The sequence below is a fragment of the Protomyctophum parallelum genome, assembly GCF_964188405.1.
Source record: "Protomyctophum parallelum genome assembly, chromosome: 21".
In the NCBI taxonomy this organism is placed as follows: domain Eukaryota; kingdom Metazoa; phylum Chordata; class Actinopteri; order Myctophiformes; family Myctophidae; genus Protomyctophum; species Protomyctophum parallelum.
Genome location: NC_139713.1, coordinates 27,618,147 through 27,634,024, shown reverse-complemented (window position 1 = coordinate 27,634,024; position 15,878 = coordinate 27,618,147). Strand labels below are relative to the sequence as shown.

The 15,878-nt window shown below is 42.4% G+C and overlaps 2 protein-coding genes across 2 annotated transcripts; both read left to right on the top strand.

Annotated features, from left to right (window-relative positions):
- Nucleotides 1-5,950: 5,950 nt before the first annotated feature.
- On the top strand, nucleotides 5,951-9,934 carry LOC310878928 (uncharacterized protein; the record flags this gene model as incomplete). Its single annotated transcript, XM_083793344.1, has 4 exons — nucleotides 5,951-6,070; nucleotides 7,102-7,302; nucleotides 8,789-9,729; nucleotides 9,903-9,934. Exons 2-4 carry the CDS (start codon nucleotides 7,157-7,159, stop codon nucleotides 9,932-9,934), a joined length of 1,119 nt encoding a protein of 372 aa, XP_083649470.1. The 5' UTR covers nucleotides 5,951-6,070; nucleotides 7,102-7,156.
- LOC310879553 (uncharacterized protein) lies at nucleotides 9,880-12,546 on the top strand. The gene is made up of 2 exons (XM_083794327.1): nucleotides 9,880-11,760; nucleotides 11,802-12,546. Exon 1 carries the CDS (start codon nucleotides 9,966-9,968, stop codon nucleotides 11,751-11,753), a length of 1,788 nt encoding a protein of 595 aa, XP_083650453.1. The 5' UTR covers nucleotides 9,880-9,965; the 3' UTR covers nucleotides 11,754-11,760; nucleotides 11,802-12,546.
- Nucleotides 12,547-15,878: the final 3,332 nt, after the last annotated feature.

The following is a 15,878-nucleotide window of genomic DNA, read 5'->3' as shown; positions in this document are numbered from 1 at the left end:
GTAACTTATAGTCACGCACCCACTAACCATTTGGTCATACTGTCAAAGTTACTGTGTTACTGCTGTTACACATTACATACCGGTACTCATGATGTGTCACTACCACACTGCCCCCTGTGGACTATTCAAAGCAAGACAGTTAGTCAGGCTCAACAAGTCAACCTACATTTGTAGCCTATAGCACTCGACTGCTGCTACTTGTCTTGTTAGGCCGTTACTATCTTCTCCCACTGTTTTTTTTAAAAGGAAAAATTGACACTACTTTGTTGTTGGTCTTACTATCGTTTTATGTTTACTTCCCTAGCATTAATGCGGAATGGTCCGAACGCCTGGCAGTGAGAATGGGCACGAAGAAATATGTACCAAAGAAGCACGAGCTGGAGAGAAGTGCCACTGTAGACGTCCAAATAGACAGCAGCAATGCCTTCGCCAGCAAACAACCAATGCAGCCTCCTCCAGGATTTACTTCAAGTCGGGGCGGTGGAAAAGGTGGCTTGGATTCAAGTCGGGGCGGTGGAAAAGGTGGCTTGGATTCAAGTCGGGATGGTGGAAAAGGTGGCTTGGATTCAAGTCGGGACGGTGGAAAAGGTGGCATGGATTCAAGTCGGGACGGTGGAAAAGGTGGCTTGGATTCAAGTCGGGGCGGTGGAAAAGGTGGCTTGGATTCAAGTCGGGACGGTGGAAAAGGTGGCTTGGATTCAAGTCGGGGCGGTGGCTTGGGTAATAAAGGTGGCCTGGTCAGAAGCAATACACTTCCAAGCCCTAGCGTGAGCAAAGACAAGAAGAAGATCCCAAGCAAGAATCTAATCAAGCTACAGTTGCTCACGTCCATTGACCAGACCCAGCCTTCCACCATGGTCTGGTCCAAATCCTGGAAGTACAACAAGTCACTTCCCAAGCCAGGAGAGGGGGAGGAGGTCGCGTCCACCTGGGGCCAGTGCTGGAGGCTTGCTGTTCAGCAGCCCTACAGTGAAGAAGTCAAACCTTGGCCAAACGGTCCCAATCTGGTTGATTACAGTGGCCTCCGTCTCCTTAAAAACTACGTTCACAGGATGATAGAGTCTCGTGAGCTAGATCTCGATCTGTCCACAGGTGAGTGGCAGATGTCATGGAAAGATTCCCAGAGGCAAGCAGGAAAGTCTTCCTCTTCACAGAAAGGTGGTGACGATCAAAAACATGGGATGTTCAGCACCCTGGTGGAGACTCAGCACCAAAATGAGGTTTTGTGCTCGTCCGAATGGAGAGATTCATGGCAATCAACCAAGCCTCAAGAAGAAAGTCAGCATGCTACATCTACTGAGCTGGAAAATGGTCCCACTGAAAGTCCTGTTGCCATGACGCCGAAGAACGGTATGCCAAGCAGTTCTTGGAAATTCATGAACCACCAACTCCACTACAAATCCGAGCAGTCATCTTCTGTTCAAAATTGTAACCATCCCGAGTGGGATAAGTCATGGAGAGCTGCGGCAACAGTAACCAATGACCTCAAGAAACCTGCGCATGCTTCCTCTCCCATGCAGCATCAGAAAGATGATCATGATGTTCATCACAACAACGAAGAGCCCCTTCACAAGGTCATCGTGTCTGTGTCACGTGAGAGTAAGTACAGAGATTGGTTGAAGTCACTGCTTTGTGATAAGCACATGCCTCTTTCCGAGTGGAAGAGTTCATGGGAGATGACCAAGAACGACAAACCAAGTGAGGAGTTAGAGAAAGTACTGAAGGCGGCGCCAGCGAAAACACAAGTTGAGAAGGTGGAGAAACCAAAGGCGCAGCATTCCCTGACTGAGGGAACAGACCCACGCTATGAGCAACTAAGACATGAGGTGATTTACCAACCAAGAATGCAATTTACGCAAAGCATGTTGCTTCACCTCAGACATCTTGAAAATGCGTCCACTGGCACTGAATGGAGAAACTCCTGGCAGTCATTGAAACACTTGGAGCACTTGCACGAGCAGCTGCTCCAACACAGCGGAACGGAGGCGTCGATTGTGATTGCACACTGGAGAGGGAAGCTGCCTTTGCAGAAAGCCAAAGCCAAGATGAGCCAATCGTTTGACAGCCACATCTTCAGGGAGAGGTATCCTGAAAAGCAGTGGATGGAGTCATGGAGGGCAACGTGCCTGCTAAGCTGCTCCTCAGGCATGACTGAGCAAGGCATGAAGCATGAGCACTCTATGGGCCCAGTCATTGAGCAGGCATCAGAATGGGGAATGTCATTTAGAATCGCCAACCCCATGCCCCATGTCGACAAACCCTGGGTACAATGCTCTCCCAATCCACACACACACATGGTGCTGTTCACAAGAGGTACGGGCAGTAGAAGAAATCGCCTCCTTGTCGCCATCAGCAAAGACCAATCGGAGCACAAATTCTTCGCCCAATACTTCAAGATTTGGGGCAAGTCGTACAGGTTCCTGATGGGTCCCAGTGGTCATGCCACAGACAAATCCAGTCCATCCAAGTCCAAGCAACAAGATGACCCATGGGTTCTCATGACAAAGAATATCAATATGAAGAAGTACTTATATGCCAATATCAACCATACGAACCCAGACGGGAAGAAATGGGCTGGAGGTCACCTGCTCTGCAAAACACAACCAAAACCTAAGAGGAGCTCGGCTCCGGTGAAGAAGCCTGCAACGGAAGAGGCTGATACAACATCAGATAATAGGTTCTTTGAAGAGTGGTCCGAATCCTGGAGGTTCGTTGTTCGGCCGCAGAGCCTGAAGAAGCAAGCGCCTGTCAAGAACCTCTCTGGCTGGGGCGATTCGTGGAAGTTCCTCCTGCCCCCGTACCCAACACAGAATGGACCCATGAGGAAGGCCATGTAGATATGTGGTTAACTCACCTCACAATATTCACTGCAATAATCAATCCAGGGAATTGTGTTCAGAAATAACTTATAGTTGAACATATCATCGGTTATATTAAGAAGAACCTAATGAAAGTGAATGCTTTATCGTTACCAATTTTATAATAATTTCTCATAGTCGAATTCCATTTTAAAGTAAATTGAATGTATGCCTTTGAAATATTTATTAACAGTTTGCAGAATTACAGTACATTTCAAGCACAAACTCAATACAAAGACTGTTAACTGTGAGTGGACGACCCAATTAAGCATTACACTTGTTTACAACAGGGTCCAACATGTTCAATTCAGTGTCATGTCACTCAGCTTATTTGCTATAAGCAATTAATTATGAGCACAGCATAAATGGGCGGTTGAACCAACTAGTATGTGATTTGTTTACATATGCATGCATGTATTAGTTTATCAGAAAGGCAGAGCTTAAAGGCATAGTTCACCCCACAAAATACTTATTTTCTATCAATTACACACCCCATAAAGCCTTGAATTCATGGAGATTATTTTGTTTTTATGTTTCACGAATGTGAAAAAAAAAATCAAGGCTTCATGGCATGTGTAATTTATAGAAAATAAGTCATTTCTTGGGTGAACTATACTGCTTTAACAACATCCTGTGGAGAAGTGGAGGTCAACGGGTGTTTTATTACTGCTACAGAGGATGGACAGTAATATAGTCATTCACAGTAACATAGACAGTAATAATAACATTGACAGTAATAAAATGAGTGATGACGAGGATAAGTGTGTGTCAGGTGTAGCTTCAAAGGAAAGGTGCATGTACTCTAGAGAAGGAAATGTGATCTACATATATTGTAGTAACATTCTCTTTGAATTAAATGAATTCAACTCACTCATGAGGTTTTTGCCTTCTTTTTTCATTTGTGTTATCTTATTTTTTTTTTTTTTTTTTTTTTTTTTTTGCGGCTTACGCCTTTTATTGGTTTTTTGAAGGGACAGACAGTAGGCTGACAGGAAACGGGAGAGAGATGGGGGAAGACATGCAGTAAAGGCCGTGTCGGGCTCGGGAGTCGAACCCGCGGCACACTGCGACTGGATTACCAGTCGGGTGCCCAGACGGTTACGCCACCGCCTGGGCCTGTGTTATCTTATTATCATGTTCCCTTATTATTGTCTTATCCTAATATGCTAAAATGTATTCATATTAAGGCTTATGCCAAAGTGTAACTTATAAAATCAGTTATAAGCAAATATCACTGCTAATATCACTGTACTTAAGTACTTTACTATACTAGATTAAAGTAAAAGGTACTTTGGCTATTTGAATACATTTTATACATATGACACCCACATTTCTGCATAATACGCCCTTTCTACTTTTGGTGCTTTAAGTAGCCTATATTTTGAGGCCAATACTTTTGGACTTTTACACAAGTACGTTTTGATTACCAGACTTTTAACATTGCAGTATTGATACTTTTTCTACCAATGGCAATAACTAGCCTCTAACAGCAGGCTCTGGACTTCTATCTCTTTAAAAAATAAACAAGGATCAGAATAGTTTCTAAGGCATGAAAAAAAAGGGAATAACGGAACCTTTTGCTTCAAACTACTATGCAAACTGGGGCCATGTAAATTGCATCAGATGTTTGAGGACGGGTACAAACATGCAAACAAACACCATGGGAACAGAAAGTTACACAAAACACTTTGTAATGGTTCTGGGACAGGATTGTGTTGACATTCAGTCAGGGTTTCATTTAATCACTTGGGGTATTTCATGTTTTTTAGTCCATTATTGAATTGTAGTGTTGCAGATTAAACTTTTTTAATGGATATTATAGATGGCTTGTTTGACGGCAATTGTTGTCTACACATTATACAGATTTTTTTATGAATATGTTGGATTCATGATAACACTTAAATCCTCAAAGATTAGTAAAGTATGACATTTGAGAAAACAATGTTGTACATCTGGGGACCCCCAAATCATTTGGGGACCCCCAGTTTGAGAACCACTGTACTTACTGTGTTACATTAGCTCACATGTCAGTGCCACTGCCATCTACCTCTTCCTAATCTCCCTGTCTGTGTGTGATTGGATGACTGGAGACAGGGGTGCAGCCCCTGATCACCAGCTGCAGCGCTTCAGCAATCTGGTGGAGTCTATATAAACTCTGCTCTGCTGTTCATTTCTTGTCAGATCCTTGAGTACTAATGTGTTTTCCTGAAGGGCTCTATCTGGCATGCCGCCCTTATCCCTAACCTCTTTTTGCCATGTTTTAGGTCATTTATATGTCCCAAGCTGGGAAATTCATTTTACAGCAGATAATAGAAGCTTTAAAAGACACAATACAGTAAACATACAACAACAACAGACATATGTATACATTATCACAAGATACAGATCATTACCTTTAAATATAAAATGCAACTAGAGCTAAAGTTAAAGTGCACCAAGTGTAACTATATATATCTTCACCACCCACCTACTAATTTGAAAAACATTTTAAAATGGTTCAAATTACCGATCTACAAGCTCACAACATCAATGTAGAGCAAGTTGAACTATTTCAAAATGTTTTTCAAAATAGTAAAATATGGTTAATAAGTTTAGGGATAAATAAGGGGTAAGGATCGCTCGCAAGATGGGGGCCATATTGTATATTTATTCCAGCTTCTGCGTTTGAGTCTGCATTTGGGTTCACTTTAAGCTTAACAGTACACCATGGTCATGGAGCATCCATTCCAGACCTCTCTGGTTGTCTGGTAGGCCTATAGATCTGCTTTCTGAACGCAGAATTGGGACAAAACATGAAGAATCCTTTTAATGCTCCACATAATCTGGAACAAACTTATTTCATTATTTCCTATGATTTCTATAAAACACTTTGAATTGCCTTGTTAAATTTGCCATACAAATAAACTTGCCCTGGCTTCAAAAAGGATCTTGAAGAAAAGAAGCAAGGGACACATGGTGTATACTGTGACAGAGGGAGAGGGGGGGATGGGCTGTATGTACAGTATGTGTTTGGGAGATAAATCTTTCTATGCATGCATGGTATTTTTAGCTGCAACCGCCGCTCTCGCCATCTTCGCTTAGCTTAAAGGTCACATGCATCCAGCATTAGGTCAACTGCTGTCCCTGCTGCAGTATATAGGAGCGCTAACCGCCCTGACCAGGATAACGTTGTCCTCACACATCCTGCTTAAACACACAGCCAGGAATCTCTGGTAAGGAGAACTTTCACTTGCATGTCTGTGATTCTAATGCACAACGTAAGGAAAGGAAAAGGAAAGGGAAATTGTGTAAACATTACAAGATAAATGATACTATAGTCTGCTACATATTGCATTTTCAGTTCAGGTTGGTGTAGAAACAATTATTGAAATATTCAGTGACTTTTTGTCATGGCGTTGGGATTGTGTAGCATATATTATAAAAAACATACACTTTTGCAAAACGCTGGCTGATTGAATGCGCTGCATTTCATTTTTATGAAAGTATTAAGTATTGTATTGGCGTAGTGAAGGGTAGTTTGTTACAGAACTTGCAACTGCTCATGCACTGTCAAAACAGGCAAACTGTCCATTTAGTAGTCAACTTACAGCAAATAATTATCACCATAGCATAGTTATAGTCATACATATATAAACATCAGACCTTTTGTCAAGAGTAATTATTAACCAAAATGACTCAAACCATGTACCTGTAATAAAAAAATTTATCTGTTCAAAAGTAACCAACTGAAAACCAAATAACCATTGCCATATTCAAAAATGGTAATTTGTTCTGATTGGTATAGTGACTCGTACTGTGCATGTCTTAGCTGTGTAAGAAGCAGAGGAAGTTATTCAGGGCTTTACTGTACACTGTCTGCCAGCATTAAGGGCTTTTAACATGACTGGTATGATGCTATTAATTAACAGGGATCAGCACCATTCCACAGGGTCCGAGGCAAAAGCAGTTAATGTAGAATCACAATCATTTTAACCACATTATCCATTTTAATGTTGACTATACTGTATATAGCAGAACTGCAAGCTGTACATTGGCTAACTGTTGCACCACTAAACCATTTGAAAACTTCTTCTGGGGGTCCCTGGCACAAAACTTTTACAGATGGGGGTCCGCAGCCTATTTCCTTGACATTAATTTATTTTGATAATCACTGCATTAGAAGAATCATTGTTTAATTTAGACGACATCACTGCAGCTATACAGTACTTACCATATGAACAATGTTTTGTTATATGTTGTGTAGGTGTACGTTATACACTGACCTGAAGGAGTGCAGTGTGTGGCCTTGAGGAGTCAGGATGGGAGAAAGCAGCAGGAGCAAAGATGTGGAGGTGTTGGGCTGCGACGCCTCCATCGTGAAGAATGTGTGGGAGATCCGCCTCAAGGAGACCGAAGCCAAGAATAAGCAGGAGGAGATGCGGCAGAAAAAGAGCGCCCTGGGGAGGTGGGTAATAGCGAAACAATTTACTCAAGTAAGAGTATTTTTGAGGGGAGCCCAATTGAATGGCTTTCCAAAATTAAGTCATATAGGCCAGCCGAGTCTATGGACTTTTAATGTTTGTTTAGGGTCAATTATAATGTAGTTTGTGCCAGCGAAGTCTATGGACTTCATTTCACACAAATGTGATTTTGAGGGGCGCTAGCCCCTCCTATGTCCAGCTTTGAGAGTTTGTGTAAACACAAACATTGTGTAGCCTACTGTTAACACAAACATTGAATGCCATTGACAATGAATGGCCAGCCTTGAGTGTTTGTGTAAACACAAACATTGTAGACAAAGGTGAGGACGCAAATTGTGATTGGCCGGAATGAGATGATGTATGATGATAAGAGCGCCCCTCACTTCACATGGGTGTGATTTTTTTTTACTTTAGAATAATAATGTCTCAAGTGGGTGAAAAGTAGTCATTGCAATAATTACTTGAGTAAGAGTGTTAAGAATAAATATAGTGGAAAGAATGTGTAATTTAATGTGTAACGTCTGTTACGTACTGTTTCAATAATCAATATAGGAGCAAATGGGTCCCATTTTATAATGATCTAATATATCACAAATTTCAAAACGGTTAATGTGGAGGCAGAAAATGTGCATGATTGTGTGCACTCTCTCTCTCTCTCTCTCTCTCTCACTCTCTCACTCTCTCTCTCTGTCAAAGCTAGTTTATAGTAATAATGAAAGCTGATAATGGAATGAGTGAAAGCTTATAGTGTAGGTGTGATGGTTGAGATTGGAAAATAAACGGCTCAGATGTCAATGTGCAAGGACACTCACTCACTCACTCACTCACTCACTCACTCACTCACACACACACACACACACACACACACACACACACACACACACACACACACACACACACACACACACACACACACACACACACAACACCATGATTTGTATATGTGTGGTGCAGTTAAATTCGATTGATTCGATTATACTGTATTTTATTTCTCTTTTTTCTTTTTTTTTACACAATACTGTTTTCTCTTATCCTCTTTTCAAGTAGCAAATAAACTTAAAAAAGCAACAAAAAAAACATGGACATATGAGGTTTCCACACGACAGAGACGATAGCCCCCTTCCTAACACATGCCTAAATATATGCATAATATGTTTTACCACTGGTAACTTATAGTCACGCACCCACTAACCATTTGGTCATACTGTCAAAGCGTCTGCTGTTACACATTACATACCGGTACTCATGATGTGTCACTACCACACTGCCCCCTGTGGACTATTCAAAGCAAGACAGTTAGTCAGGCTCAACAAGTCAACCTACATTTGTAGCCTATAGCACTCGACTGCTGCTACTTGTCTTGTTGTTTGTACTTGGCCGTTACTATCTTCTCCCACTGTTTTTTTTTAAAGGAAAATTTTACACTACTTTGTTGTTGGTCTTACTAACGTTTTATGTTTACTTCCCTAGCATTAATGCGGATTGGTCCGAACGCCTGGCAGTGAGAATGGGCACGAAGAAATATGTACCAAAGAAGAACGAGCTGGAGAGAAGTGCCACTGTAGACGTCCAAATAGACAGCAGCAATGCCTTCGCCAGCAAACAACCAATGCAGCCTCCTCCAGGATTTACTTCAAGTCGGGGCGGTGGAAAAGGTGGCTTGGATTCAAGTCGGGGCGGTGGAAAAGGTGGCTTGGATTCAAGTCGGGATGGTGGAAAAGGTGGATTGGATTCAAGTCGGGGCGGTGGAAAAGGTGGCTTGGATTCAAGTCGGGATGGTGGAAAAGGTGGCTTGGATTCAAGTCGGGACGGTGGAAAAGGTGGCTTGGATTCAAGTCGGGGCGGTGGCTTGGGTAATAAAGGTGGCCTGGTCAGAAGCAATACACTTCCAAGCCCTAGCGTGAGCAAAGACAAGAAGAAGATCCCAAGCAAGAATCTAATCAAGCTACAGTTGCTCACGTCCATTGACCAGACCCAGCCTTCCACCATGGTCTGGTCCAAATCCTGGAAGTACAACAAGTCACTTCCCAAGCCAGGAGAGGGGGAGGAGGTCGCGTCCACCTGGGGCCAGTGCTGGAGGCTTGCTGTTCAGCAGCCCTACAGTGAAGAAGTCAAACCTTGGCCAAACGGTCCCAATCTGGTTGATTACAGTGGCCTCCGTCTCTTTAAAAACTACGTTCACAGGATGATAGAGTCTCGTGAGCTAGATCTCGATCTGTCCACAGGTGAGTGGCAGATGTCATGGAAAGATTCCCAGAGGCAAGCAGGAAAGTCTTCCTCTTCACAGAAAGGTGGTGACGATCAAAAACATGGGATGTTCAGCACCCTGGTGGAGACTCAGCACCAAAATGAGGTTTTGTGCTCGTCCGAATGGAGAGATTCATGGCAATCAACCAAGCCTCAAGAAGAAAGTCAGCATGCTACATCTACTGAGCTGGAAAATGGTCCCACTGAAAGTCCTGTTGCCATGACGCCGAAGAACGATATGCCAAGCAGTTCTTGGAAATTCATGAACCACCAACTCCACTACAAATCCGAGCAGTCATCTTCTGTTCAAAATTGTAACCATCCCGAGTGGGATAAGTCATGGAGAGCTGCGGCAACAGTAACCAATGACCTCAAGAAACCTGCGCATGCTTCCTCTCCCATGCAGCATCAGAAAGATGATCATGATGTTCATCACAACAACGAAGAGCCCCTTCACAAGGTCATCGTGTCTGTGTCACGTGAGAGTAAGTACAGAGATTGGTTGAAGTCACTGCTTTGTGATAAGCACATGCCTCTTTCCGAGTGGAAGAGTTCATGGGAGATGACCAAGAACGACAAACCAAGTGAGGAGTTAGAGAAAGTACTGAAGGCGGCGCCAGCGAAAACACAAGTTGAGAAGGTGGAGAAACCAAAGGCGCAGCATTCCCTGACTGAGGGAACAGACCCACGCTATGAGCAACTAAGACATGAGGTGATTTACCAACCAAGAATGCAATTTACGCAAAGCATGTTGCTTCGCCTCAGACATCTTGAAAATGCGTCCTCTGGCACTGAATGGAGAAACTCCTGGCAGACATTGAAACACTACATGAGGTTGGAGAGAAGGCGTATGAGGCCTCACCCATCCAGGCCTTTCAGAGAGGCTAGTAAGGGTGGTGAGAGAAAACCTGACATGTCAGAATGGAAAGAGTCCTGGAAGTACACCAATCGACCCCTGAATCAGGAGGCTGAGCTTTGGCAGCAGGATTGGCCCACCGTTCCCAGAGTCCGACCCGACCGTGCTGGGGAGCACACCCATTTCATAGAGCCCATGGTGATGCCCACAAATGGCCCAACTGCAGCACATATCTGGGATGCCTCTTGGAGGATGCCCCAGCCACGGCACCAGCCAGAGGTCCACCATCACCACCACCAACCAGGTCCACTTGAGCAGAGAAGTAGGCCAGGAGCTGACTGGCAGGAGTCCTGGATGGTCTCTGACTCTCAGTTCCACCACGACAGACCGTCCCTCACCCAGTGGATGGATGCCTGGAGGCAGTCTGGATTCCATGCGGAGCACTTGCACGAGCAGCTGCTCCAACACAGCGGAACGGAGGCGTCGATTGTGATTGCACACTGGAGAGGGAAGCTGCCTTTGCAGAAAGCCAAAGCCAAGATGAGCCAATCGTTTGACAGCCACATCTTCAGGGAGAGGTATCCTGAAAAGCAGTGGATGGAGTCATGGAGGGCAACGTGCCTGCTAAGCTGCTCCTCAGGCATGACTGAGCAAGGCATGAAGCATGAGCACTCTATGGGCCCAGTCATTGAGCAGGCATCAGAATGGGGATTGTCATTTAGAATCGCCAACCCCATGCCCCATGTCGACAAACCCTGGGTACAATGCTCTCCCAATCCACACACACACATGGTGCTGTTCACAAGAGGTACGGGCAGTAGAAGAAATCGCCTCCTTGTCGCCATCAGCAAAGACCACTCGGAGCACAAATTCTTCGCCCAATACTTCAAGATTTGGGGCAAGTCGTACAGGTTCCTGATGGGTCCCAGTGGTCATGCCACAGACAAATCCAGTCCATCCAAGTCCAAGCAACAAGATGACCCATGGGTTCTCATGACAAAAAATATCAATATGAAGAAGTACTTGTATGCCAATATCAACCATACGAACCCAGACGAGAAGAAATGGGCTGGAGGTCACCTGCTCTGCAAAACACAACCAAAACCTAATAGGAGCTCGGCTCCGGTGAAGAAGCCTGCAACGGAAGAGGCTGATACAACATCAGATAATAGGTTCTTTGAAGAGTGGTCCGAATCCTGGAGGTTCGTTGTTCGGCCGCAGAGCCTGAAGAAGCAAGCGCCTGTCAAGAACCTCTCTGGCTGGGGCGATTCGTGGAAGTTCCTCCTGCCCCCGTACCCAACACAGAATGGACCCATGAGGAAGGCCATGTAGATATGTGGTTAACTCACCTCACAATATTCACTGCAATAATCAATCCAGGGAATTGTGTTCAGAAATAACTTATAGTTGAACATATCATCGGTTATATTAAGAAGAACCTAATGAAAGTGAATGCTTTATCGTTACCAATTTTATAATAAATTCTCATAGTCAAATTCCATTTTAAAGTAAATTGAATGTATGCCTTTGATTGGAATATTTATTAACAGTTTGCAGAATTACAGTACATTTCAAGCACAAACTCAATACAAAGACTGTTAACTGTGAGTGGACGACCCAATTAAGCATTACACTTGTTTACAACAGGGTCCAACATGTTCAATTCAGTGTCATGTCACTCAGCTTATTTGCTATAAGCAATTAATTATGAGCACAGCATAAATGGGCGGTTGAACCAACTAGTATGTGATTTGTTTACATATGCATGCATGTATTAGTTTACCAGAAAGGCAGAGCTTAAAGGCATAGTTCACCCCACAAAATACTTATTTTCTATCAATTACACACCCCATAAAGCCTTGAATTCATGGAGATTATTTTGTTTTTATGTTTCACGAATGTGAAAAAAAAAATCAAGGCTTCATGGCATGTGTAATTTATAGAAAATAAGTCATTTCTTGGGTGAACTATACTGCTTTAACAACATCCTGTGGAGAAGTGGAGGTCAACGGGTGTTTTATTACTGCTACAGAGGATGGACAGTAATATAGTCATTGACAGTAACATAGACAGTAATAATAACATTGACAGTAATAAAATGAGTGATGACGAGGATAAGTGTGTGTCAGGTGTAGCTTCAAAGGAAAGGTGCATGTACTCTAGAGAAGGAAATGTGATCTACATATATTGTAGTAACATTCTCTTTGAATTAAATGAAGTCAACTCACTCATGAGGTTTTTGCCTTCTTTTTTCATTTGTGTTATCTTATTATCATGTTCCCTTATTATTGTCTTATCCTAATATGCTAAAATGTATTCATATTAAGGCTTATGCCAAAGTGTAACTTTTATTAAATCAGTTATAAGCAAATATCACTGCTAATATCACTGTACTTAAGTACTTTACTATACTAGATTAAAGTAAAAGGTACTTTGGCTATTTTAATACATTTTATACATATGACACCCACATTTCTGCATAATACGCCCTTTCTACTTTTGGTGCTTTAAGTAGCCTATATTTTGAGGCCAATACTTTTGAACTTTTACACAAGTAAGTTTTGATTACCAGACTTTTACTTGTAACATTGCAGTATTGATACTTTTTCTACCAATGGCAATAACTAGCCTCTAACAGCAGGCTCTGGACTTCTATCTCTTTATAAAATAAACAAGGATCAGAATAGTTTCTAAGGCATGAAAAAAAGGGAATAATGGAACCTTTTGCTTCAAACTACTATGCAAACTGGGGCCATGTAAATTGCATCAGATGTTTGAGGACGGGTACAAACATGCAAACAAACCATGGGAACAGAAAGTTACACAAAACACTTTGTAATGGTTCTGGGACAGGATTGTGTTGACATTCAGTCAGGGTTTCATTTAATCACTTGGGGTATTTCATGTTTTTCAGTCCATTATTGAATTGTGTTGCAGATTAAACTTTTTTAATGGATATTATAGATGGCTTGTTTGACGGCAATTGTTGTCTACACATTATACAGATTTTTTTATGAATATGTTGGATTCATGATAACACTTAAATCCTCAAAGATTAGTAAAGTATGACATTTGAGAAAACAATGTTGCACATCTGGGGACCCCCAAATCATTTGGGGACCCCCAGTTTGAGAACCACTGTACTTGTTACATTAGCTCACATGTCAGTGCCACTGCCATCTACATCTTCCTAATCTCCCTGTCTGTGTGTGATTGGGTGACTGGAGACAGGGGTGCAGCCCCTGATCACCAGCTGCAGCGCTTCAGCAATCTGGTGGAGTCTATATAAGCTCTGCTCTGCTGTTCATTTCTTGTCAGATCCTTGAGTACTAATGTGTTTTCCTGAACCCAGAGCCTGCTCTGCCAGCCCAAGCCTAGGCCTCAAGTTTTGTCTCCTTGCACTTTTTGCCTTTTTTTTGGTTCGCTGGACTGGTGAATAAATATAAGGGGCTCTATCTGGCATGCCGCCCTTATCCCTAACCTCTTTTTGCCATGTTTTAGGTCATTTATATGTCCCAAGCTGGGCAATTCATTTTACAGCAGATAATAGAAGCTTTAAAAGACACAATACAGTAAACATACAACAACAACAACAACAGACATATGTATACATTATCACAAGATACAGATCATTACCTTTAAATATAAAATGCAACTAGAGCTAAAGTTAAAGTGCACCAAGTGTAACTATATCTATCTTCACCACCCACCTACTATTTTGAAAAACATTTTAAAATGGTTCAAATTACCGATCTACAAGCTCACAACATCAATGTAGAGCAAGTTGAACTATTTCAAAATGTTTTTCAAAATAGTAAAATATGGTTAATAAGTTTAGGGATAAATAAGGGGTAAGGATCGCTCGCAAGATGGGGGCCATATTGTATATTTATTCCAGCTTCTGCGTTTGAGTCTGCATTTGGGTTCACTTTAAGCTTAACAGTACACCACGGTCATGGAGCATCCATTCCAGACCTCTCTGGTTGTCTGGTAGGCCTATAGATCTGCTTTCTGAACGCAGAATTGGGACAAAACATGAAGAATCCTTTTAATGCTCCACATAATATCTGGAACAAACTTGTATTTCCTATGATTTCTATAAAACACTTTGAATTGCCTTGTTAAATTTGCCATACAAATAAACTTGCCCTGGCTTCAAAAAGGATCTTGAAGAAAAGAATATGCAAATATGGAATATTTTGGAAACATTTTAACAAAAACTTTAAACCACTGATTTAACATTTGGAAGCAAGCCCATAAGCAACTATAGCCTACATTAGACCCACTCACAACTATCAATATTCACAAGTGACTACAGAAAAACAAGCCCAATGTCGCTTACAAATAAGCAGAGCAGCAACATTGGTCAGAGGCTAAATGTAGGCTAGTTGCCGCCTTGCCGGCCACTGGTGTAGAATGTAGACAGCAGAAAGAGGACCCCGTTCAAACTCCAGTGTCAGCGAGAATTCACCCGGCTGACATCATGACATGTCCCAGCTCAGAATGACATGTCCCTGCAGCTCAGAATGTGCCGTTTTGTAACACCCTGTCCTCTGACCCGCCTGTGAGCAGGGGCGAGCAAAAGGACCACATCTCTAACAGTAACGAGCAGGGTTCCATTTGCCTGGGTGGCCTTGCCTTTGCTTTTCACAATTATGCCCCTCTCTGGTCATTCATTTACAGTGTGCCAGTGCTTTATCCCTGCTTCCAGTGAGACTACGTGCAGTTCTTTTTCAAATTCACACTTTTTCATGTCAAGGACCCCCAAGTTCTGTTTCAATAAAACTAGATTTACAGAGATATATAGGTCAATAACACATTAACATTGTATTCACACTCGGACGCTCACACAAAACAGACAATTGTGTGTCCTGGCTCTAACCATTAGACATGACAGGCTCACAAGCAGAGATGGGCAGTATTTGAAATACATGTATTTGAAATACGTATTTGAAATACTTTTTTGTATTTTGTAATTTGTATTTCGCTGAGATGGAAGAAATTAGATGTATTTTGTATTTAAATACATTTTTTGACCCAGTATTTGTATTTTGTATCAAAATACATTTTCAATGTATTTTGCCCATCTCTGCTCACAAGCTCACAACGCACCACAAAGCGACCCTGGCGACCCAAATTGTGTGAGGTTGTAGATCTGCTATTTTGTTTTGAAGAATACAGAAAAAAAGCAAAGGAAGTGGACCAGACAAATCTTCCACAACAAAATACCATTCTCTGCCCCCCGACCCGACCCCCCCCCCCCCCCCCCTGCACTCCCAGCTCTAATTATCTGGGGCAGACGGCATTCTGTGTCTGTCAGAAAGGGAGACTCACTGTCTCAGAGACACACAATTCAATTCAAAGGGCTTTATTGGCATGAGAAAACATACGTTTACATTGCCAAAGCAGAAAGAACAATACAACAATACAGCAATACAATCAATTAAAAAAAAAAAT